General features: G+C 37.3%; 1 protein-coding gene across 1 annotated transcript; it reads left to right on the plus strand.

The window, feature by feature from the left end:
• Positions 1 to 6833: 6833 nt before the first annotated feature.
• On the plus strand, positions 6834 to 15335 carry c1qtnf5 (C1q and TNF related 5). Its single transcript, XM_059330435.1, has 3 exons — positions 6834 to 6962; positions 12267 to 12511; positions 14404 to 15335. The coding sequence occupies exons 2-3, from the start codon at positions 12280 to 12282 to the stop codon at positions 14922 to 14924; spliced, it is 753 nt and encodes a 250-aa protein (XP_059186418.1). The 5' UTR covers positions 6834 to 6962; positions 12267 to 12279; the 3' UTR covers positions 14925 to 15335.
• Positions 15336 to 23547: the final 8212 nt, after the last annotated feature.

Raw genomic sequence — 23547 nt, forward strand, 5'->3', positions numbered from 1 at the left:
CCAAGAATCAAGTCCACTGAAGGGCTGCTACCAGGCAGCCTTAACAAAAAATGAGTCAGTTTGTCTCGTCACTAATCAATCGTGGGTCGATAAATCCAACAAGAGTCCCAACAAACTGTTTTGTCCCCCTGCAGACTTAAAATAAAGAGGTGCCTTTATTTTAATGCTACCAACAGCATTCGTCACAGCCGCCGTCTGTTTATTAACCACTTCGCCCTGGTGACAACTCATCACCAGCATTTAGAAATCACTTTTATTCTCTCGTTCAGTCTCCTGGTGGTTCACCTTAGATGTAAACCAGCTTCTCTTACGAGCCTTCATCTCCCGGACCTTCTAACTTAATTCGACTGTTGTTTATATGCCACTAAAGTCTGTTTTTGTCCCTTCTCTCCGCGTTCATACTGACTTTGTTTTCACCTAAAGGCCACTAGCACAGTGTTGGTACAGAGTCGTGAAAGTTTACCTTGTTATGGTTAAGGTTAGGATTATGTTTGAATCTATATATACTTATACCAAAAACCTTTCAAAATTTGATATAAAACAATACCATCGTCATAGCTCTTTGTCTCACACCAGACACAGAGCTAGGGGACGTTTTTTCCGTTTCCATCTGCTATTTTTCACAGTTTTTTTGTAACAATTTAGATGTGATGATAAAAGCTTCGATCGTCTGGACGTTTTTGGTTAAAGAACTGTGAAAGTGCTTGAGTTTGACTCTGAAAATCTGCATGAACCCTGCTAGCAGGTACTCCCACTCTGCTCCTTGTTGTGAAATACGACCCACACATTGGTTTGCACTTTAGCTGTGACACAGGCACTGAACAGACATAGGAAAACTTTCTCCAGACAGACAATGCAACTCCAGCGCTGAAACCACAAGCACAGATGAGTTAGTTAGTGCATCAGATATAAAAACCCCAGTTTGGTCACGATTGATTGATGACTCCTGAAAGTGGCGTCTGAGGCTCTAGCAAAGTGCACTTGACTCTTTTTTTTGTTTTTTTTTCTGCAACAAAGTGAAGGCAGGGACCACACCGGCAGCCCTCTCCTTCCTGAAGGTGCAGTGCGTGCAAACCTCGGCTTTGCTTTTTTTTCATCTTACAACCCTGAGTGAGGCTAGCCTCGTGGTTGTACAGCTGCACCTGCACGGGGCTCGCTGGGTTCAGCTGCTAAGGTCAACAATGAATGTATATTCGTCCTCCACGTCACCAGACTTGTGATGATGTTGATGCTTTGTCGGCTACATTTTGTTTTTCAGTTCTCGTGTCAACAACCCTGGTAGATATGGATGTTGTGTAGACCTCAATATGGGCTGCAGTTTCATTTCAGCACTGGGTGGGAGCAATACTGAAGTGTGGTGGCGTTTCTGTCTGTAGGACAACAAGTTCTTACCGGGTCAGCTCAACACTTCACTCTAGCGTCGGTGATAACACGTTTACCGGTGCCAAGGGCTCCGTCTCCGGCTCTCGCATCTCGAGATCCACTTTCAGTGAACAATAAGTCATTTATTTCACTGTTTAATGGCGTATATACAATAAGGAAATGGTCTCTGTTGTTTCTTCGGGCTTCATTTTACCACGCCACACCAGTGGCCCTTCTCCATCATTATCTGTAATTATAGTATAAATACATAACAATATTATACGGAAACATGCATAGTAATTTCTTGTACTTTAGTATCTATACAATATATGGAATGGACAGACAAACTTAGTTACAGTAGCAAAACAGCAGATTTATAATGGTTAATAGCAATGTTTCAATGTACTCTATAATGGTTTTGTGTTACAGTACTATCAGATGAAACTAACGTGCATCATTCTTTTGTATATTGATATCCAGTACCAATTTTGCTGTGCCTGTGAGTGTTTCTCCATCAGCGAGGTTCACTGCAGTTTTTCTTTTTTTTCTTTCTGGAAAGGAAAACGGTTTTTATGTGATGAGAAATGTAAACTGTATTAATGTGGTTGTGAACTTCTTGAGGTCAGCCATTTTTTTTTCTTCCTTCCCCTGGTCGTTATAGTGAATGTTTTTCTGTTTTTTCTTTGTACGTTTTAACAGGGACTTTTTTAGACGGCTTACTTGATGTGGTAAAAATTAAGAGTTTGGTTTGTGGAGACTGACCAGGAGTTTTAAAGATCTCACCAAAATGGTGTTGTTTTTGTTTGTTTTTCATTTTTTGGAAAACCTCTCATGTCTCCCGGACCACCCCTCTCTCCTCCGAAGCTTTGGTTGTACTTATCATGTACTGTTTTTTATAGAAAGTCATAATGCTGAGATAATGCTGATGTTGAAAACATTTAATTTATTTATTCTGTGCAACATCCACCCTGAATTGTTCTTTTACAAGTCAAGGTTTGGGAGAGGTCGGACGAGTACGTTAACATGTATTTGTAATTTTCTAATTGTTTCTTGTGTATAGAAGTTATCAGCCTAGGATGGGATGTGGTGTCACAGAGGGGGCGGACGGCAGGACGTGCAAAAAAAAAAAGAGGGATCATGGATCGTAACGGGCTCGTTTCTTATGCCTTGAATATACCTTTGTCTTATCAATATTCCTCCTGCTCTCTGTAATAATAACGGTATTCATTAAGTTCAACAGTCATATTTTCTCCCGTTTTAACAGTGTTCTTTCAATACACATCAATAAAAAATGAAGGAAAACCACCACAGTGAAAATAGACCACAAACTACTTGGTTGAATGTATAATTAGGAAACAAAGTTGTACATAAGTGTAAAAAGAAAAGTTTCTAATCATGTTTATTTTCTATGCACTTTTTTATTTAAGTGATAGTTTAAATAATAAACATGTCTCCTTTACTCTTTTTTGTGTCTTGCCTCATTTACTGAATTTATAAAAAGTTATCCTCAACCATACATATATGTATGTATGTATATGTGTATATATATGTATTTTTTTACGTATATATATATATGTATATATATATACACATATACATATATATATATATACGTATATATGTTTATATATGTATAATTATAGTGTGACTGTGAAAAGCAAATATTTCATTTTAACTCATTATTTGATAAATAGTCGTGTGAAATAATTCTTAAATAAATGCATTTTTTTTAAAATCACATTGTCATAAAGAAACAATACAAGTTTATAGTTAGATAATATTATGGAATTATTTATTTTTCTTTTTTTAAATATTTATCCTACATTGGGCTTGAAGCAGAGCAGAAACTTTCCAGGGAATTTTTCCATGGGAATGTTGTGTATTATGGAAATGTTATTATTATTTTTGGATACATATCAGTCAGTAGAGTCTGTGGGCACAATAATGAGCTGTTTTAAAGTTCAATACTGAGCCAAAACTGTTCTCAATCCACGAACAGATGTTGTGGGAAATAAGTGCATCATCACACTCTGTGGAATATTTTCCCCAGCAGCACAACATATGTGTTCACAGCTTTGTGAGGTTGAAACATGTCTTTGTGTCTTAACTGTGAAAAGTTGCTCTGAGTCCAAACTAAAACTGCCTTATTATTATTCAGCCAAGCCAATCACACTCCTGCTAGCTTCACCACCACCAACCACCAGAAATTAATTGGTGGTGGTCTGAGTTAACAGTAAATCCTCTGAGCAGTTTATGGATCCTAACAGGAAATTAGTGTTGTGGTGCCAGAATGTGCTGATTCTGGTGCTACTAATGAAAAACATGTCCTAACTGAGCCGTGTTACAGCTCACTGTCTCCACAGGAGCCTGCTGACCCCTCCTCACTACAGCCTGATGACTCAAATTCAAAGGAAAGTCAGTTCTTCTTTCAAAGAGCTGCTAGCACCCCGCCTGCACCACTTTCCCATAAAAACCAGTGTTTCAGTGTTAAAACACTAAGCAGCCCCATGTGTTCAGTCAGAGCAGCTTCACTCTTTGTTCCCAGTGGGAACATATATCTCACTGCTAAATACTTCATGTTTAAACTGCAGGGTGTGTGCACATTTACACAATCAACTGTGTCATTTTAATTGCTCCGACATGTCGATAACACATAAGAGACGATCCGGATAAAATTATTTACTGTGTATTTAAACTATGATACCATGGTTGACCTGTGAGCCAAAATCCAGTCCTCCAGCAAAAATATTGCCCGGATTGAAGCTGAAGTTTTCATTTTTATTTGTCACAAATCTCCTGTAAATATCCGTAAAACACAAACCCCATTGAGTAGTGGTGGCGGACTCAGACTGTTAGAAGGGCAGGGCCGAAAAAAATAAAAAGGGCACATTCTGCACAACATGGAGCCCCACCAGCACGCAAAAAGCTATGATGCATCATGTATGATGAAATATTAGCATTAAGTTAAAAGGAGATCCAGATCAAAGTAGTTAATGATATGGTACTGACAATTTAAATTATCGAACCAAACCATCTAGGGGGGTCCAGGGATGCAAGACACAAAATGACTAGAAAAAGACACAAAATGACTAAAAAAGACACAAAATGACAAAAAAAAAGACACAAAATGACTAGAAAAAGACACAAAATGACTAGAAAAAGACACAAAATGACTAAAAAAGACACAAAATTACTATAAAAGACAAAATGACCAAAAAAAGACAGAAAAAATTACCAAAAAATGACACAAAATGACCAAAAATGACACAAAATGACTGAAAAAAGACACAAAATGACAAAAAAAAGACACAAAATGACTAAAAAAGACACAATATGACTAAAAAAGACAAAATGACCAAAAAAGGATGCAAAATGACACAAAAAAAGACACAAAGATTCAAAAATAAATAATTAGTATAAAGGGGCACCCTAGAGGGCAATCAATACGTTTTTTCATGTGTAAAGGGCAGCCAATAAGGCACTTTTTCTCATTTTCACCACTCTAGAGGGCACTTTTGCGCGCTTTTTCAACCACGGAGGCATGAGGGTGTACTGCTGCACCTCGTTCTGCTCTAAGCTATTTGAACTGCACATAAGTCCAATAAACCAACCTGAACATTAGACAGATATATATAATAATCCACTTTAATTTTACAGTTTAAATATAACAGACATTCCATTAATTCAGACACAGTGTAAATTTCCCAGCTTTAGCCTTCCTCACTATGACAGATTTGTGTCTCAGGAACACAAATAGGTGGCCGTCTAACTAAAGTTGTATGCTGATGATATTATATTCTAAGTCAATAACAACAATAGCATTTCCATTCAAATATAACTGTTGATCTATGGAAGAGGATTGGGGCCAGGTAACTTAAGCAGATATCCAAAATAAAAAATCAAAATATTTCGAGAAATTTTTTTGATTTTTAGTAGATAGATTTAAAGTGGCAAATCTGTGTGGAAAAAAGTCACAGATTTACGAGAAAAAAAGCTTTTTTCTCGCAGATTCACCACTTTAAATCTCATAAATCTACACATTTTTCCTCGTAGATTTATCCCCTCCCCCCGGGTCCCTATATTTTATAATATAATAATAATAGTAATATTCTCCAATATTCTTTAGGGTTGAAATTTGGAAATTGCAAGTATTTCAATGAGCGCCCTATTAAGGGTTAAACACGTGTGAAATGTTCAGTTTGTTGGTTTAGGCATCAAACTACCTGGGTAGGTTTAGTTAAAAAATAATAATAATTTGGGGATAAAATAAGAACGCTTGATACAATAAGTCAACATTTTGTTTTACATGGGAGACGGACAGAGGTTTCCTAAAGTAGAAGTCTCATTTTTGTTTGAGGCATTCATGCACACTTCCCTCCTCCCTTTGTGGGCTTTGATTACAAACATATTTGTAATACATCAAAATAAATACAGTCCACGAGAAAATGTTTCCCTCTAGACATAATTAACTGCAGGGAAACAGTTTTTATGAGCCCGCCCTGGTCATAAGGGGTAATTCTCTGGAAACCACCAACGTCTGCACAAAATTTAATATCAATCTATCAAATAGTTGTTGAGCTGCTTCAGTCTGGGCCAACATTGTGCACAGACTGATGTTGTCATCTCTACAGCTGCTAAAAAAAATAGTTTTAGACTTAGAAAACAGTTTTATAAATCGATTTCATTCTGAATTTAAAGATGCAACATGTCAAAAACCTGTGAGACGTTGGTCCTCCAGTAGTCAGAAAGGTTCCCATGTTGAGTGTAACTCCTGACCCCTGTATTACACTCAACACATTCCTGCTCCAAGACTTCCTCATTTTCTGTTTTCTGTTCTCCCACAGAGATTAAACGCTCCTCCAGTTTTGGCGCAGTTCTGCTCCGTTTGGGGTCACTGCTGAATTTAACCTCCTCAGGTTTGGCTTCCTTGCCAAAAACATATTAAGAGCTCTTGCTTTATCAACTTAACACTGCTGCTGAAGGATTACAGGATTACTGTCAGAGAGACTTGCCGGGGCGGAAGACTGATATATTAGAAGGAAGATGTTATCTGGATGGAGCAAATTGCCTCATCTCGGAGGCAGATAAAGAACAGCACAGAGGAGGGAGAAGAAAATATGATTGTGTCCGTATATGTCTGTTTATCTTTCTTTTCTACCTTTTTTGAAGTGCTGGTGTCTTTGTGTAATAAAGCAAGCTCATGTAGCTGCAGTTTGTCGTGGTGACATTTGCCTTTTTCTGACCACAGCCCTGTGAACTCTCAGTGGTTATGTGTTGGACAGTTTCCCAAACACTGTTATGCAATCTCCCAAACACCCCCTCATTTCATATTGATGTTGTCACCATTTTTTGTTGCCATTTCTCCTCTATTTGAGCTGGATTAACATCAAATATTTTTCTCCGTATCCTCCCTGTTCTCTCCTCTCCCACCCACCCCACTTTCTAATTGGATTTCATTACCATTTCCTCTCAGTTTTTTTCCCAGCCAGACTCTCTGGTTGGGAGGAAGGACTTTCACTGGTTTCTCTTCAGCACACTCAAACATCTGCAGCAGCAGCAGCAGCAGCAGCAGCTCCCAGCACTTCACACTGCATCATCTGGTAAGTAAGGGTTTGATGTTTTTCCTGTATTATGAGAGAAATCTATGTATAAATCATGTCAGGGTGCAGAGTGGAGAAATGTCTGACAGCTTTAGTGTTGAGAACAGAAGTACAGGCATGTTTATTTCCCTCAGAGCAACCGCTAAGAACTAAATCGCCACAAAGTTCACCACTGTGTGTAGAAACGTCTGCTGGATTATATAGAAGACTTTAAGACAGTGGAGGAAGAAGTATTAAGATTCTTTACTGAAGTTACAGTAGCAACACCACAGTTAAAGTCCTGCAAGTAAAACTGTACGTAAAGTATCAAGTAAAGGTTATCATTATGCAACAGGATGCCCCTGTCAGTGACAGCATGAAATATTAAAATAATAAATTACGGCTCAGTCAGTGATCTGTTTTCAGTCCCTTCTTAAAACATACTTGAATCTCGGATTTTTATGTGAGTTTTATTCTCCTTTTAACTGTCTTTTATTTCCTTTAAATTATGTTTTTTTTCTAGACTGTATTGGTTGTTAAACACTAAGCTGTTTTAATCTGTTTTCTTTTAAACCTAATCATTTGACTGAATGATTTGTCTGTTTTATATGTTGCTGCTTGTGAAAGCACTTTGAAAGTTGGATTTTAAAAAGTGTTTACAAACATTATAATTATTATTTTATTTAGTGATGCATTCAAGTTTAGGCAGCACTTTTAATGTTGTAGCTGATCAGATTCGAGCTGATTTTAACTAGATTTTTTAATTGATTTAATATTTTTTTACTGTTTATTGTTGGATATTTGTTTCAAAAGTAAGCAAACTGTTTTATGAGCCCTTCTCATAATCTATGTAAAAAAATCTTGAATTGTGAATTAAGCAGTAACTAAAGATGTCAGATTAATGTGGTGGAGTAAAAAGTACAATAGTTTTCTCTGAAATGGTTAATTAACAATATAAATGGAGAAAACACAGGTACCTCAACATTGTATTTGAGTAAATGTACTTTCCATCACCAGCTAAGAGAAATGATTCAGCACCACAGGGTTAAAATAAAGTGCAGCTCTGCCTTGAACAGCCTGGTATGAACTTACAGTAAACGTGGATGAAATCAGTGCACTTCAGCTGGTCTCAATATGACAAAAAAAATGTATGTCTTGCAGACAAATCAGATCTTCGAATGCTTGTTAAAGTTCATCTCAGTCCTCCAGGTGGCACAATGTCAAAAGAAAAAGAGAAGAAAATCAAACAAATCAGAAACAATTATATATAAATTCACAATTAAACAATTAACCCTTAATAGGGCACTCATTGAAATACTTGCAAATTCCAAATTTCAACCCTAGAGAATATTGGAGGATATTACATACGAAAAACATACGAAAATAATATTTTGAGAAAAAAGTTTACTAGATTAAAGTGGCAAATCTACGAGAAAAATTTTTGCAGATTTATGAAATTTAAAGTGGTGAATCTGCGAGAAAAAAGTAGTTTTTTTCCCACTTTTTTCTCAGAAATCTGCGACTTTTTTCGTGAAGATTTGCCACTTTAATCTAGTAAATTTGCAACTTTTTTCCTCGAAATATTACCTGAAGTTACCAAATATAGTTGTTTGTCTGATAAAGGGTTAAGAATGTGTATACAAAAAGCAAAGACAATAGGCTGGTCTGACAGTATAAACTGGGTCAGAGGTGTATAGTCGTACAGTAAACACACATTAGGGGTCCTCAAACAAAGGATTTGTCTCTTGAATACATTCATGTTTCTAATCTTCTGAGGAGTTGTGGCAGACAGCTGTTCAGACTCTCCACTATTTGTCCTCTTGTCTGCTCTCCTCTTCTGCCAGGAACGCTGACATGCATTTCTCTCTCCCTCCTCCTTTTTTCTCTCTAACTGTTTCTTTCTGTCTTTCTGTCTTTCAGCCCCCTCCTCCTCCTCCTCAACCTACTCCTCTTTTATTTTGCAGCTGTTGTGCATGTAAGCTCTCAATCCCAATTAGGAGACCTCCCAATAGATGACAAAAAACCTCTAAACTGTTCTCATGATTGTCACACACCGCAAACAAGCGACTTTTAACCATAAAACACGGAGTCCACAACAGAGCTGTGCCGCCGTGAGTCCTGCTGCTCAGCTCATCAGTTCACTTTATGGTCCTGGGACGCCTGACAGACGGCCAAACGGGGCGACAGTGGAGACGAGCTGACCCTGCAGGAAAATACTGCAAGCAGGGGCGCTGCAATACAAACATACTGATTACATACAGGTTAGTTAGCTCTCTCAGGGTCAGTTGAGGATTGAAGATTCACACACAAACAGGAAGCAGGAGCAGACAGAAAGGATGACCTTTTAGGTGTGAGCGTGAGTAGTTTCTGAGAAGTCTGTCTGGTATTCAGCATCTCGTTAGACTGTCATTAGAAACATCTGTTTAGAAACCAAGAGTGCCATGATTTGTTTGGAGGATATGATTCGTCATTAGATCAGGAATTTGTATTAGTCTAATTGTCCTAAATATGAAAACCAGACATTTTGTTATGGCTAAGTCTGCTTGTCGCTCACAGATCAACATGGTCTCACAGGAATCCGTGAAATAACCACGTAATCACTCAAATTTCCGTGAAACTGACACGGATTTCGCTACAATGCAATTAATGACAGTCATATCCCGTGGCTATTCCAACATACAAAGTGATTATGTACATTCACTGAGTGAATATTTAGAAAATAAAACATATATTTCTTGCTAGAAATGTGATCAAAATCCATTTTTATGCAGAAACTAAGTCAAAATATTGATTTTTTCACTAAAAATGAGAGAACTGTCCACCATGTTTTTTGTTCTGACCACCAGGACCTTGAAAGTCATGTGACTTGGAACAAACCAATAGGAAAAAATATCCATGGAATATGACTGTCATTAACTTGCATTGTAGTGAAATCCGTGTCAGTTTCACGGAAATTTGAGTGATTCTGTGGCTATTCCACGGATTTTGAGTTAAGCGAATCCGTGGCTATTTCACGGATTCCTGTGAGACCAGGTTCTCACAGATACATGTGTTAGAAATACATACATGGATTTCCTTTTGATGCAATGTTACTAAGTACATTTAAGATTCAAGATTCACTTTATTGTCAGTTCACTGAGTATTTTAATACACAGAAGAAACTAAATACAGTTTCTCCTCAGCTCCAATCAGTGCATTTAAAGACAGTAATACATATTTGCATATCCCTAAAATCAGTAGTCAAAAGTAACTAAATACATTTACTCAAGTACTGTACTTAAGTATAATTTTGAGGTACTTTTACTTTAGATGAGTATTTCCATTTTATGTAACTGTTACTTTACAGGATGAGATTTAAAAATGATTAACACAATCAATTAGACATTTTTTTCATTAAACCTCATAACAGTATATTAAGTAGTTAAAAGGAGCCCTATTTTTACTAAATTAAAATGCTGTTTAGATGAACGCATCAGTCCAAATAATCTAATTATATACATTTGGAATAAGGACTGCAATCATTCTGCACAATGAATACTTTTACTTTTGATACTTTCAAAACATTTTGCAGGACTTTTACTTGTACTGGAGTAATTTCATAGTGTGGTATCAGTACTTTTACTTAAGTAAGGGATCAGAATACTTTTTCCACAACTGCCTAAAATCAAAACTTTCAGACATACAGTTAAGTAGCAGAGTTCATTAAAACATGATAGTTTAGCAGCAAAATAAAAGTTCAAATTCTCCAAATTATTTAGATCTTAAGTTCAAATTCAAGGTACTTTTCTTGAGCATGTCCATTTTATAACAATATATACTGTTTGCTGTTGGCTGTTGGAGAATCTTCTTTCATTTCTGGTCATTTTTTTCTTTTTCCTTCATCACTTCCCGCCACGTGCCTTCCCTGAAACAGAGCACGCTCTTCTTAGTATCATGACTCTCAACACATTATTCACCAGCTGGATCCAAAAGCTGCACCTGTGGTAATAAACAAAAGTTCCACCTGGTGTTGTTACAGACAAATCTCAGTAAAAACATCTCCTTAGATCTATGTTTTTGTATTTTAAAATCTATTATTATCATTATGACATCTACCTGAGTGGAGAAGGACACTTTTGTGAGTCATCTGTTCTGAATTACTGGTTATTTCCTCTCAGTTTTGGCAGAACTGACATCCAATGAGTAATGCCAACTAAGTAATGTAATACAGTTATTATAGTTTGACTTTGCTCTTAAACCAAGTGAGGAATTTGTAGAAAAAATATAATGTTAGTGGTTTGATAATTTAGTTTTTTTCAGGTAACAGGTCTGCCTAAAAGCCACTCACACAGAACCAGTTATTAAAGGTATATTATGTAAGTTTTCTGCATTAAGATGTCTTTAAAAAAACCTAGTCCTATCCCTGTTTACTTTGTTAGGTTTTGTAAGGGTTTCAAACAATTTTAAAAACCAGATACATCTTTTATTTTAATCAAAGTAACTGTTTCATTTGGTCACCCGCCAATGGCATCTTATCACACTTGCATCAGTATTGTGGTTGTCTGCCAGAAGTCATAAATTGACTTTTTTTTTTTCAATCAACTTTTATGCCAGCTTTTTATGAAACTCTCTTTGTTGTTTTTTTTCAACCAACCACATCTGGATCTTAAGTTATCAAAGAAAAAGCTGAGCAAACATTGGTAGCAGCTCAGCTCAAAGCCCTTTCAGGAACAGCATCAAGAAAACATAGATTTTTATCTTTAAACTGCTCTATTCAGTGTTTTTATTGGTTTTAATCATCTGGTCCATTTATTTTGGGAAGAGGAGAGCTCCGCGGATAATTCAGCTTCCAGCAAAAAGTTCTTAAACAATAAACACTAAATCCTAACCAGGAGAAGCTGACTGCAATGATGACAATGTATTGTTTTGATTGACCCTTCGTGGCAGAAAAATACATATTATGAGTTTGAATTCACGAGATAGATTCCCTTTAACTGCAACTAAACTGAACTTTTCTAATCATGCTGTGGTGTGTTTGAGAAGAAAAGGTAAACAAAATATTACTGTAAATTATGATGTAAAACACTAATTTCAGTGTGTTGACATTTGCAGCAATTTCAACATTTCTTTGTGCTCTCCCAGCTTCTATAATCTGCTGGTTTTAGGGTTTTAAGTGATGTTTATAGGGGCCTTTGTGGTGCAACTTTTGTTTGACCAGATCCCTATTATCCCACTGTTTACAGTACAGTTCAAACTGTGCTGTTCCTCCTCCGCAGACTTGTTTGTAAGCCATAATGTTTCCTTTATCTTTGCAAGTCTAAACTCTATTTCTCTTTTGTCCCTCAGCCGTGACACTGCAATGACCTCACTCCGGCTGTTGCCCTTGTTGAACTCCCTTCTTCTCCTCCAAGTCCATCTTTCCAACCAGTTAGAAGACAACAAGATTCCTCCCAGTCTGTGTACTGGTCACCCTGGCATCCCGGGTTCTCCTGGAGCTCATGGCGGTCCTGGTCAGCCAGGGAGAGACGGGAGGGACGGGAGAGATGCTGCTCCTGGGGAGAAGGGACAGCAGGGGGACAGGGGAGACCCAGGTGCTCTATTTAGTTTAAGTCCAACAACCCATACGGCCACATATGTAATTTGTTCATACCATTGAAAAAATTGTGGGATTAGTTACAGTAACAATCGTTAATCAAAATGATTAGCTGACTCCTTAGATCAGTGATTCCCAACCGGGGGGGCCCGACCCCCCCAGGGGGTCGCCAAAGATCCACGAGGGGTCGCGAAGCCCTCTTGATTTTAAGCTGTGTAAGAAATCTAATGGGTTAAATATATACATCCATACCTATAAATTTGAAAAAAAAAAAAGCCAATCTACAAACTCACAACACTTGGCAAGGCTTCATGCAAGTTTGAATATCTGCATTTTTCAAAAGTAAGTAATTTAGCACATAAGTCAGGGATGGGCAACTTAAATGCTGGAGGGGCCCACAATTTTTCATGGACACTACCACAGGGCCACATATAGGAGCGTGCACTTAACCAGATATGATGAAACTGCAATTTTAAATATGTTTGCAGTGCAGTAACTTGACCTATTTCATGCTCAAATGCATGTTTAACAGTATAAATAGGAATACAAAAGGTTTGGAGCAAATAAAAAATAACCACTTACTTTAATATCCAACATTTATTGGTAAAATAAGTGAGGGTATGTGGCCCCTGGGCCTCCAGTTGCCCATCCCTGATATAAGTGTAAATTTAACCTCTTAAAACCGCACAAACCACACAAACTTGGTGTCCTGTGAAAGCAGAAACTACGCTGATTACGAAGATATGTGTCACATCACTGTGCAACGAAAACATAGCGAGCTAGCCCCCAAAAGGTCGCCAAAGTTGGGGTAAAATTGTGGGTCCCTCAAGAAAAAGGTTGGGAATCACTGCCTTAGATTACAATGATGTTTGATGAGCTGAAAAAGCATTGTGAAAGGGTAAAAGAAGAAAACACAGAGTGCACTGTGGTAGTGACCTGTCAATCTAAGGTAGCCCTCCCTTAAATCATATCCTGCTTTATCGTCTATTTTACTGTAAAATGGGCCATAATTAACTGCACATCATGCTGTGTTGAAGAAGACTTGAAACTAACATTTGAGACAATAAAATCACTTGGAAAATGTTTTAAAGTAAAAATATCAAGTGAGAAGTAAGGTGATTTTCCGATTGACTTCCACACAAACGGACTTCTTTTTGTAACCAGTGGAGTCGCCCCCCTTTGGCCATTATGAAGAATGCAAGTTTAAGCTACATAGGTTGCCATAGGTTGCTACATGGTTCATATCCTTAAATACGACCCATAGGGGCATCAGTCATTGTTTTTAACACATTGTTAACGCTATGAAATGGTGGCGTTTGGTTAAGGTTAGACAACAGAGATACTTGATTAAGGTTAGAGGAAAAAAACACCTAGATAAGCATTACAAAAGAAAAACAAAAAAGAAAGAGGAAAGCTATATAAGGACACACAGGACAGGACACATACAGCAGTCTCCTAGTTCAAAGTCCTGTGTTGTTTGACGCACCCACCATATGTGGACTTTGTCATTCTTTACACTTCATATGGTGTCTTTCATAATGACTACAAACATAGTTATGGACAGTTTCAAGCTGCTGTACAAACAACAAAGGGTCATTTTTAGGGGGAGGACTGTGTCATTCATGTGTGAAAGTCTGATAAATGTCAGTGCACTGTAAAACCCAACTTGTTGTTTCAACTTAAATATTTGAGTGTCCATGCTGCGAAATCATTTTATGTCAAGACAACAAAGATAATGGAGTTAACTCAAATGAAACTTGCTATTTAACTCAATATTTCAAGGTAAAATGACTTTTGCACAAATCTTAGTTGTACTGAAAAGGAAAAAATAGTTATAATAACAAACAAGCAACATTGGGTTTCACGGTGCTCGTGTCTGTGCTCCTCCAGGTGAGACAGGAGTGCGAGGCCTGACCGGGGACAGAGGTGATTCAGGACTAAAGGGGGAGAGGGGGCAGCCAGGAGAGTGTGCAGTGGCCCCCAAATCAGCCTTCAGCGTCAAACTCTCCGACGGCCTCACTCTACCACTCACTGCGGGCGATGTCGTCCGCTTCGACAAAGTCGTGATCAACGAACAGGGCGACTACAACTCAGAGACGGGGCGCTTCACCTGTAAAGTACCAGGAGTTTATTACTTTGCTGTCCACGCCACAGTTTACCGCGCCAGCCTCCAGTTTGACCTGATGAAAAACGCACACGCGGTGGCATCTTATTTTCAGTTTTACGGCAACTGGCCCAAACCGGCATCTCTGTCAGGCGGTACACTGCTCCACCTAATCCCTGGTGACCAGGTGTGGGTCCAGATGGCTCTGTCAGAGTACAATGGATTTTACTCCAGCTCCAAGACAGACAGCACCTTCACCGGCTTCCTGGTGTACTCAGACTGGAAAAACTCTGCAGTGTTTGCATGACACGTGCTTATGAACAAAAGTCATATCCCACTTTGGGAAATAAACCGCAACCTGTTTTCAGTTTTCTAATTTAGAAGTTCTGGATGAAGACAAGTGAATAGGCTGCAACTTGGTACATCTGTATTTGTGTAATGAGTATAAAACACTCCAGACAATGTTACTTGAAAGGCACATACTGTCCTGGGGAAGTGTGAAGCACATACACTGTTTATTTGGTGTCTGTTCTTCAGTTGCAGCCTTTAAACTGCTGCAACACTTAATTCTTGTAACAGATGTTGTGACAACGGCCTCCAGCCAACTCCAGGCCACAAATTCGAACAGCTTTCATGCTTTTATTGCACTTTTGTTTCCCATTAATACCTGCACAGCAAACATGAAAAATGAATAAACCATCGTAGTTTTTAAAACAAACATGATTGACATATTTTTGGCCATAAATCCTCTTTCACACTGAACACTGACAAATAACAGATAACTGAGGCTAAAAAGTGTCAAACTCACTTATCGTCAATCTCCAAACATGATGTCAGGCCCACATCTGTTTTATTATATAATCATTGACTTGATTACAGTGGTGGAAGTCATAGTCAGAGCTTTTATTTTGGTAAGCGTGCCAATAAAACTCCTACTTAAGTTTAGATACAGAAACATTATAGGCAAAATACACTTAAAGGGATATTTCTGATATTTGGAAGTGGGTTTGTATGAGGTGTGTTACCTACAGTAGATGTTAATAATAATAATAATAATAATAATAATAATAATAATACATTATATTTGTAATGCACTTAACATTACAGGGAATCTCAACGTGCTACAGGTTAAAAGCATAACAGTCTAATTATAAAAAGGATAAAAAAGGAAAAATGTTCAATTATATTCAATCCTGGTGGAAAAAAAGTTGATCAGCGTCAATTTAGAGAAGCAGACAGAGGTACCAGCAAACTAAACTAAGCAATGTGCTGCTGTGGACGGGGGCAGCAGCAAAACATAATTTATTCACCTAAAATCAGTGTACTTATATTTAGAATATTATCTCTACTTTAACTTACTGTCAGACAGACAATTCTGACGGGCAGCTGAAGCCGTTCTCTACATTCTCTTTGAAGCCACCACACTCCTTTTACAAAAAGAGTCATTTTAACTCACAGAACTCTTGCTGCTGGTCTATCGCTGCCTTGATTAGTTAATTTGTTTGTGTTAATGTGTGATTTTGATGTTTTTAAAGGGTTAGTTCAGATTCACCGAATACAACCACACTTCAAAAACACCCCAAAAAGCGACATATGATTATATCTAGTGTTTTTGTAATGTTAATATTGGCATATCAATGTGTAAGTGGCTGTGGATGGTTGAAGTGGAGCTGTTTTTTTCTAATTAATAGCCGATGTGATGCGTTTTTGATGTGGTTTGATGAACGATTACGTCGGATTCAGTTCTCACATGCAGCAGAATGAATGAAGGAACACACAACAGAAAGCTTTTATAAGGTCATGGCCCAGTGCCAGCTATTCTCGTACATTGAAGGTTCCTGAAGTTGTAACAAGAATGTGTCCTTGCATGGTCAGTCTATCAACACAGAAGCAACATCTTACTCAAGTTCTGAAAGTGCAGACGTTAAGAATGTTCCTGAAATAGACACAAGTACAAAGTTTCTGCAGTTGCATACTGTGCAAAAACACCAACAAAACATGAACATCCTGTTGTGTTAGGCTGGAGTTATACATGCTGTAGTCACGTATACAACCAGCTGTGTTGTGCACGACATTGTTCACATACTGACCTGTGTGGAACGTGTGTTACTGGAGGTTTTCACTAGAGGGCACACAGCCTGAAGGGGAAGGGATTTGCAGGATGTACAGTACAGGCCAAAAGTTTGGACACACCTTCTCATTCAATGCGTTTTCTTTATTTTCATGACTATTTACATTGTAGATTCTCACTGAAGGCATCAAAACTATGAATGAACACATATGGAATTATCTACTTAACAAAAAAGTGTGAAATAACTGAAAACATGTCTTGTATTTTAGATTCCTCAAAGTAGCCACCCTTTGCTTTTTTGATAGCGCTGCAAGCCCTTGGTGTTCTCTCAATGAGCTTCATGAGGAGCTTGATTCACCTGAAATGGTTTTCACTTCACAGGTGTGCCTTGTCAGGGTTAATTAGTGGAATTTTTTCCCTTATTAATGGGGTTGGGGCCATCAGTTGTCTTGTGCAGAAGTCAGGTTGATACACAGCTGTTAGAATTCATATTATGGCAAGAACCAATCAGCTAAGTAAAGAGAAACGAGTGGCCATCATTACTTTAAGAAAGTAGTTCTGCGCCAGATGACCTGGCCTCCACAGTCACCGGACCTGAACCCAGTCGAGATGGTTTGGGGTGAGCTGGACCGCAGAGTGAAGGCAAAAGGGCCAACAAGTGCTAACCATCTCTGGGAACTCCTTCAAGACTGTTGGAAAACCATTTCAGGTGACTACCTGTTGAAGCTCATCAAGAGAATGCCAAGAGTGTGCAAAGTAGTAATCAGAGCAAAGGGTGGCTACTTTGAAGAAACTAGAATATAAGACATGTTTTCAGTTATTTCACACTTTTTTGTTAAGTACATAATTCAACATGTGTTCATTAATAGTTTTGATGAATCTACAATGTAAATATTTATGAAAATAAAGGAAACGCATTGAATGAGAAGGTGTGTCCAAACTTTTGGCCTGTACTGTAAATAAGAAACATGGCAACACTCCAAGAGGTCACTATATTCAAAGATATTAGACAAAAGCTTCTAAACTGTCTTTGCTGTATTGTTTGTTTTAAAAAGTGACAGTGGTGCCATCATTGACGATATGTGGGCCGCATGGTGAGTACCCCTCCTACCCTCTCCCTGTTGTTCATGTGTGTTTAATTTCAGGTGAAGTGCAAAACAATGCTACAAAGAGATGCAGGTCACATGAGGCGGCCATCATGTACATGCAAACACTTAGTTAACACCAAGTATTAACAGCAAGGTCCAGATAATAGACAATATATTACATAGAATATGAATAATTTTTTTTGTATATATTTTTTTTTTTTGGGAAAAGGCATTTACAAACAGACATCAGCACAAAAATACAAAATCAATGTTTTTCATAAACCTTTTCCATTTTTTCCTTTTCACCCATTTATGCATACAGGTGATCAAAAGAGACTGCAAAAATCCGTTTGTGTGGTAAAAGACAGTCCTCCTGGTCCTTCATGAGCCTCCATATTCATTATCCTGGAAATGTGTCCATTGAATATAGAAGGTTTACTACATTCAGACACACACACACCTTAGACCCACACTTCTACCCACATGTTTACAACCTGCATAGAATATTAATTCTATTGACAAAAACACGATAACCAAAAAATACACCACTATGTCCACAGCTGGGATTGGTAGCGTGTCAAGCTAAACCTTATGTTTGATAAACCCAAGATCATTTTATTAAGCCAGCAAATAAATATATACATGACATTTGTTGTAAAGTAATATTAGGTCTGTATCCTTACTGATCTCTGCTGATCCACCCAACAATAGAAAAAACTTAAAACTTTCCTCTGTGGTGCACCATTTCACACAGTTTTGAGGAAACATTTTGTTCTACGTTGTGCAAAATGTTTCAGATTGAACATACCAATAACATCTGAAGGCTTGTGAGTTGTTTAATAGGTGAGGAAAGAAGAAAAAGCAATACATATATATGTAGTTTTCCGCTTTTCCTCCTTGCTTTTGATAGTTTTACCTCATTGAGTCTCAAATTGTTCTTTAAATGGAACCATGTGAGAAGTTTGGAGGGGAAATCTCTCTCTGTTGGAGCTGCTAACACCTCGTAGACATCTGAAGTATGAGGGGCCGCAACACACACTGCTTTTTTGTTCGAGGTCACAAGTCAAAAAGACTGTGAATCAGTGATTTAATCTTTAACAATGCCTCATATTTTATAAAATCATGTGATTTTTAAATGTAAAATCCTGACCTTGAAGTAGCTATAATCATAATAAAAATAAAGTGCTCTGAAATGTAACTGAGTAGAAGGTTAAAGTCAGATTGATGGGAAATACTCAACAAAAGTTTAAGTATCTCTCTGGTTTTCATTCCCAAAGGCGAAGCACTACCAAAGTAAATATGGTAATGAAAAAGGCTGGAAAATATTCATTTTCCACTGGATTTACACTGTTTACCTCCGTCTAATGGTTTCACCAAACGCTGTGAGGCTCTCCAGCTGCACTTCAACACTGTGAGCTGGTTGATGTTAGTCATCCCCGTCTTCCCGTCACTGAAGATGGTTAAAAACAATAATAACATGTATTCGTTTCCCAGTTTACTGAGCTGAGTCTCTCCCATCGTCTCCTGACATCTCTCTCGAGGCAGGCTTGTTTATTTGGGAGGGTAAACACTGACAAGACCAACAAGTCAGAGCTCTCTGTGCCTGTCAGCCGCCTCACACATGAGGAAATGTTATTTTCCCTTCACTCCGCGAGACTCCTACACATAATTAAGCTTTAAATATGTCCTCATAACTTTTCCCTCTGGGGCAGAATGAGAGGAGCAGGGAGTTGATCAATCTTCCCCTGGCATCAATCACTTATTTCCATTAGTTCACGGCCTGTAAATTGCTCTGCTTGAAGCTGATGTCCAAACGGTGACATCACTCTCTGAAATACTGAGCTTTCATTGGTCGACGGGTGAGCGTGTGGTGAAGGAGGGCAAGAGTTTGATGTCTGGAGTAAAGCTTTGAATCAGATACAATGTGGTTTAAATAGTGAGACAATATGATAGACAGGAGTGTGTAGAGGCCACCCACTGTAAAAAATCTATTTGTGTGTGTGTGTGTGTGTGTGTGTGTGTGTGTGTAAGTAGACGTTCAGCTTAGCTTAGCACAAACAGTGGAAACAGAGGGAAACAGCTAGCCAGGTTACTCCCCAAAGGTAACAAAACTTATAAATAATAATACTACTGGTCAAAAGTTTTAGAACACACCAACTTTTCCAGAATTTAATTGAAAATGATGCAGTTTAATGTCTCAGTGTACTCTGAAATTAATGCACATTTGCAACATTTAAAATTCTTTATTGAGCACGATAGTGTTTTGAAAGTAAAAAAAAGATTCAAAATCACATTTTATGTTGGACTAAAGGACTAAAAAAAGACACAAAATGACAAAAAAAAAAGACACAAAAAGACACAAAATGACTAAAAAAAGACACAAAATGACATGAAAAGAATTCAAAAATGGACAAAATAGCCCAAGACTCCATAGAGTTAAGTTGTTAATCCACTTCTTGTTCCCTGAAAAAGGCCTACTTGTATAATTCTGAAATGTACATTATTTTTTATTTACCTCTGGCAGTTCACCACTTACCTTTGTACCCTTTCAAGCTGTTCATTTGACTTGAACTGCTTGAATTTCAATAAAAAACTGGAAAAATTGGGGTGTTCTAAAACTTTTGACCGGTAGTATATATATATATATATATATATATATGTATGTGTGTATGTATATATGTGTATGTATGTATGTATGTATGTATGTATATATATGTATGTGTGTATGTATATATATATATATATATATATATATATATATATATATATATATATATACACACACAAATTCTTTCTTTTTTTAATCTTATTTCTAGCTTTAAGATAGATGGGGTGAGGCGGGGCGAAAGGGTACAGATGACCTCGTTTTTTGACTCTTAAATGGGTTTGAGTACTATTGAATTACTGACTTATATCACTAACAATACAACTTGAATGTATTTACATGATTAATAAATTACAACTGTATCTTTATATTCAAAATGCACTTCATCTAGTCTTCTGATGATCCCATCCTCTGCAGTTATTGTGAAAATGGTGTGTTTAGTTGGTTAACAGCTGGGGTTATATATTCAAACCACACATGTGCCTTTACGTCAGTCTTGGATGGTTCAGCTGTAGTTGACTCTGTCCAGCAGGGGGCAGTGGTGTATCACGTTCAGCAGATAAAACAGTGTGCAGTAACATCTGCACAGGAGAGTATGATGTATCAACACTTTGTGATTCAGATTATGTGGGCAGCACCGATCATTTTAACCATCTGGATCAACAATCTCTGAGTGACGGAAAGAATTCACACAGGAACTTTTAGCACATTAGGGTTTTATTAGTTCAAGCACCTGTTCAGTGGCGGTTCTACACAGGGGCCTCCAGGGGCCACTGCCCCTGTAAAGAAGCCCTTGGCCCCTGCTGGGGCCCCTGTGTCAAATTAATAATAAAATGATCAATTTATAACGATGGACGACGGAAAAATTCGTACCTATTTTTTGTTCAAACAATATCTCATTGTACACAAAAGGAACCCAGAATGTGGACATTGTATCATAGTTAAATTGTGCAATAAAAGCTAAATATAAAGATCATTCTCACTGTACTGCACTTTCAAAATAAAAAAAAGTAATTGTGCACAAAAATGAGAAATGTCATTGTCATACAAAAATAACTGTTAATGTTGGTGAGTCCCATTGTTTCAATCAATGTAGTTCTTCCAAATATGAGGTTTTTAGCTAAAAATTTGAATGCATAAATATAATTTTTGACGATTTTTAATGTGCCCCTCTGATTAAACACCACTTCCAATTCTGTCACAAAGGGACTCCAATCATTACTGATCATAATCTCCCTTCACAGGTTAGTATCAGAAATTAAAGGGCTTCTTTCTAAATCAAATATTTACCATTTGAAAATTAACCCTGCTCTCAAGAGATTATTAACACAAATTAAAGGCGATTAGGTAATTAAATCATTGATTAGTTAAGGTTTTAACTGAAAAAGTAATGGCACTTAAGTAGACGTAATCCACTGAATTTCAGAGACAGTAAATGCTAAACCAGAGGGCTAATTTTCATAAAATGAAACCACATTTGTGAAGCACCTAGTCGTACGGTAGACACATCAATACGGATCCACTCTGCGCTCCTCTCTCTGTATTATATATGCATGAAAGCTGGTGAAACATTAAGACACTTTGAGAATCTGTGAATACTAAATGGAGTTTTGAACTTGTCTGCAGATCAGCATGTATAATGAATAACTTGATACAGCCACTGAAGAGCGAGAGAGGGTTTTATGCTCCACTGATAACAACTATCACTTTGTTTTACATGTTGAGGACTATTTTATATATGATGTCATTAATTCTTCATATAGTCTAGTTCAGACGTTCTCAGTTGTTTTTCAGCAAAGCAGCAAGATAGAGAATATACCAGGGACCCCATCATGTAGGATGACTTTTAAGTAGCTTTTTACACTTCTATATTCTTAGTTATGTGAAAGAACATAGAAATATATTAGACATGTATACATTTTAGATCATGATAATTAACCCATAAGAACCCAGACCTATTTATCCTTAAAGGAAAATCATGGGGGATATACCACAGACCAAGTGGACCACATAGAACACATTTATGATGTTTAAAAAATAAAAAAAATAAAAATACTACCCCTAAATGTCAAAGATCTGTGATGTGACATATATGAAAGGGTATTTATTTTTATGATATTTCTTATTTTAATATAAATAAACTCGACACCTTTTCTGCTTACAGAAACACAAATTTGCCTTTTTCTCTGCATCTACACAACATACATTAAAAATTTGACATTAATAGTGCTGTTTAACAACAACTTATTTTTTAGATTTGTTTTTAAGTGACAAAATGCTAATAAATCAATAATAAATAAAAAGAAATAACAAACCCTAATAGGGTTAAATGCAATTAAGGACACCCTTTTAGCGGAATAGAATTGTTAAATGGGTTTAAACTTAGCCTAGTAACAAATAATAAGCTTTTTGAAATTAGCTACTTTTTTAGATTTCTGTTTCCAGTCACCCACATTTTGGAGAAGTCACGTATGCTTAGGGATTTAATGATTTTAAGTGTTTGGTACACCCGTGTCACCATGGGTTCTTATGGGTTAAAATGAATGAATCTCAAAACCTTTTCATGGCAGAGTACCATGAAACCTGATAGTCCCTGGACCCCACTTAGAGAATCACTGTTGTACTAAAAAAAAGAGTAAGAAATCCCTTCTGCATGGACTTCTGCATGTTATTGTTGGACTACAATTTGAGATCAAATACTTGAAATATTGTACTGAACAAATATTGAACAGTTTTGCTGTTATGGCAGAATCAGGAAGAAATTCCACTTTACTTTCATTTGCCTATAGAAAATGTCATACTGTGAGTTTAAGTCTCCTTTGATTCAATATTATAAAAAAACTAAAAGCTCAAAATGTTCACGGGGGGCTGACTGTCCTCTATAGGCACTGGATTCAAATCAGTAACAGAAGTGACTAAAGTTTCTTTTCCAGCCCTTTCCCATCCTTCTTGTTGTGTAGGAACAGTGGTGCATCTCATTGCATCTCATTATTCTCTCTGTCCAAAGGTGAAAGTTCAAGTACCGGGAGGGGGGGCTCCAATGATGAGGCCTTTGACCTGATGGCTATCATCCATCTTTAATCTGCATGTGGTCCATACATCACATGCTGCATTTATTCAAGGCTGTCAGGATTATCTAGATTAATTACAACAAACCTCTTAATTA

This window comes from Centropristis striata, chromosome 4, assembly GCF_030273125.1.
Source record: "Centropristis striata isolate RG_2023a ecotype Rhode Island chromosome 4, C.striata_1.0, whole genome shotgun sequence".
Classification (NCBI taxonomy): domain Eukaryota; kingdom Metazoa; phylum Chordata; class Actinopteri; order Perciformes; family Serranidae; genus Centropristis; species Centropristis striata.